Source organism: Calidris pugnax, unplaced genomic scaffold (genome assembly GCF_001431845.1).
Source record: "Calidris pugnax isolate Ruff unplaced genomic scaffold, ASM143184v1 scaffold717, whole genome shotgun sequence".
Classification (NCBI taxonomy): domain Eukaryota; kingdom Metazoa; phylum Chordata; class Aves; order Charadriiformes; family Scolopacidae; genus Calidris; species Calidris pugnax.
In genome coordinates, this window is record NW_015091469.1 from 51,399 (window position 1) to 54,396 (window position 2,998).

The 2,998-nt window shown below is 55.1% G+C and overlaps 1 protein-coding gene across 1 annotated transcript in view; it reads left to right on the forward strand.

Annotated features, from left to right (window-relative positions):
• The window catches only part of SF3B4 (splicing factor 3b, subunit 4, 49kDa), a gene marked incomplete at its 5' end in the record, with an annotated part of 7,868 nt that extends 5,181 nt beyond the window's left edge, over nt 1-2,687 (forward strand). Inside the window, 2 exons of the mRNA XM_014961681.1 lie at nt 1,440-1,610; nt 2,154-2,687. Of these exons, the coding sequence (XP_014817167.1) occupies nt 1,440-1,610; nt 2,154-2,338 (356 nt within the window). The remainder of the gene's footprint in view (nt 1-1,439; nt 1,611-2,153) is intronic.
• Between the last annotated feature and the right edge of the window lie 311 nt (nt 2,688-2,998).

Consider the following 2,998-nt stretch of genomic DNA (forward strand, 5'->3'; position numbering starts at 1 on the left):
GTTGGGGGGGGGAGATGGAAATGAGCAGCCCGTACGTCTGCGCTCTGCTTTCAAATGCAGAAATTAATTTTGCTATTCCATTTATTTATTTCTTTTTATTCCCTTTCTTTAATCCTGCCTGCTCTAAGACGAACCCCTGGGCAGGGCTGATTAGGGGGCTTTGTGTCACCGTGTGTGAGTGACCAGATGGCTGTGATTGTCCCCGATTATTATGAGCTGGCTTTTAAGAGGAAGCTAATTACACAGGGCAAAGGAAAGCCTGGGTTTCTGACCAGGAGAAAAGAATCTGTTTGGGTTTTTAAAGGGGTAAAAATAAGAACAAAAAGGAGATTCGGAGGGATCCAGGCCCTTCCCGCTCAGAATTTTAAAGCCAGGTTGTTCAGGGAGCTTTTTCACAGTCTCCAAGGGAGATGATTCCTCCCCAAATCCCTGTCCCAGGGTTGCACCCGCGGTCACTCTCATCTCTTTCTCCCCCCCACGCTTAAATCTAAGCTGCAGCCTGCTCATCTTGCCTGTTTTTGGAGAAATTAGCATTTTTTCCTCTTGACCCTCCCTCTCGGTAGCAGAACTCTCTTTGCAGCCCTGATTTTTTAGCCACGTGGCTGGGATTTCTGGCTTGTATCAAAAATAGTGTGACCAGCAGAAGTAGGGAGGTGATTGTGCCCCTGGACTCAGCACTGGGGAGGCCACACCTCGAGTGTTGTGTCCAGTTTTGGGCACCTCAATCCAAGAGACATCTCGAGGTGCTGGAGCGAGTGCAGAGGAGGGCAATAGAGCTGGTGAGGGGGCTGGAAAACAAATCCTGAGGGAGTTGGGACTGTTTAGTTTGAGGAAGAGGAGGCTGAGGGGAGACCTCATCACTCTCTACAACTACTTGAAAGGACACTGTAGAGAGGTTGGTGCTGGTCTCTTCTCACAGGTAATTAACAATAGAACGAGAGGGAACGGCTTCAAGCTCCAACAGGGGAGGTTTAGATTGAACATTAGGAAGGAATTACAGAATCTTCTAGGTTGGAAGGGACCTTCAAGATCATCTTGTCCAACCGTCAACCTAATTTTGACAAAAATAGACACCCCCACAACAAACAAGGAGCATCAGCACTAAACCATCCCTCCCAGCACCAGGTCTCCCCTCAGCCTCCTCTTCTCCAGGCTGAACACCCCCAGCTCCCTCAGCCTCTCCTCATCAGACTTAAATTTTTCACCCAAAGAGTGGTCGGGCGTTGGAACAGGCTGCCCAGGGAGGGGGTGGAGTCCCCATCCCTGGCTGTGTTTAAGGGCCATTTAGATGCAGTGCTGAGGGACATGGTGTAGGGGAGGACTTTGGAGAGTAGGGTTGATGGTTGGACTCCATGATCCCAAGGGTCTCTTCCAACCTCCAACTCCACAAAAGTGTCTCTTTTCGTTGCCAACCTCCCTTGACTCCTTATTCCCCCCAGGAATGCCCCCCATGCAAGTCCACCACGGGCCACCCGGGATGGGCCAACATCATCCAGGACCCCCAGGCTCCGGAGGCCAACCCCCCCCGCGGCCCCCACCTGGAATGCCACATCCTGGACCCCCACCCATGGGAATGCCACCCCGAGGACCTCATTTCGGGTCGCCCATGGGTAAGTGGGTGCCCGCCGGAGGCGGTATGTGATTTTTTAATTATCCCTCCTAACGCTCTCCTGTCGAGTCGAGCCCTCCCTTCGGGCCCTGCCACCCCCCCTTTCCCCCCCCCTCCTTCCTAGTTTTAAGGGGGGACGGGAAGGAGGTGACACCAAAGGGGTGTTTTGGAGCAAGATCTCCAGGTAGGAGCTGCTGAGCCAGGGTTTCCTGGGGCTTTCCTCATGATATGGCCTCCAGGTTGTGTTTCCCTCCGTCTGTCGTGACAGGGAGGGGTCCTGAGACCTGTCCTGGTGCTGCTGGGGGGGGGTCTTTCTCCAGGAAAGAGGGGGGTCTGGGGGTCTTTCTCCAGGAAACAGGGGGGTCTTTCTCCAGGGGAGATTCTTTCTCCAGGATCTGCTGCTGGAAGGAGAGCGTTGGCCCAAACTGTGGTGCCCTGGGTAGAGCTGGCACCCGAGGGTGGGATTTTTTTGGGGGGAAAACCACCTCTTTCTGCTCCTCCCCGTTGGGGGGGGGTTGTTAATGCCTATTTTCTGTCCCCACAGGTCACCCAGGCCCCATGCCCCACCACGGGATGCGTGGCCCCCCTCCGCTGATGCCTCCTCACGGGTACAACGGGCCCCCTCGCCCCCCACCCTATGGATACCAGAGGGTCCCCCTGCCCCCCCGGCCGGCACAGAGGCCCCCCGGGGTGCCACCCCGTGGCCCCTTGAGGGGCCCCCTCCCCTAAAAAAAGCCCCCAACTCCCCTCCCTGCTGGGGCTCCTTCCCTCTCTCCCCTCAATCCTTCCTTTCCCCTCCGACTGACGGACCAGCACCCGGGGGGGGCAGTGGGGTCCAGCCCCGTCGCCGCCCCCCCCTTTTTCCTTCCCTCTCCCCTTTTCTTTTTATAGAGTTCATTTTGGTTCCTTTTCCCCTCCTCCTTCCCTTTATCTCCACCTCGAAGATTTATCGAGGTGCTTTTACCAGGTTGGGGTGGTTGTTTTTTTGTGTTTTTTTTTTCTATGTAAAGCAGCGATCGCCTACAAATAAAACATTTTAAGAACCCAAAAATAGGGGGGGTTCTTCCTCCGAGATCGAGATGAGGCTCTGCCTGTTTGTGATGGAGATGCTGATGGGCTGGTTCTTGCCCTGTGATGGATCCATCAGCTTCTGCCTGTCCATTTTGGGGTGAGGTGCTGGATTAGGGGCGATGAATCGGGGTCTTGCTTTATCCAGGCTGTTCCTTGATGCCTCATGGGGGGGCTCCGTGTCACCTACGGCGAAGAAAATCATAGAATCATCGAATTTTCCAGGCCAGAAGGGACCTCCAAAGGCCATCTAGTCCCACCCCCCCGCAGTCAGCAGGGACACCCCCAACTAGACCAGGTTGCCCAGGGCCTCATCAGGCC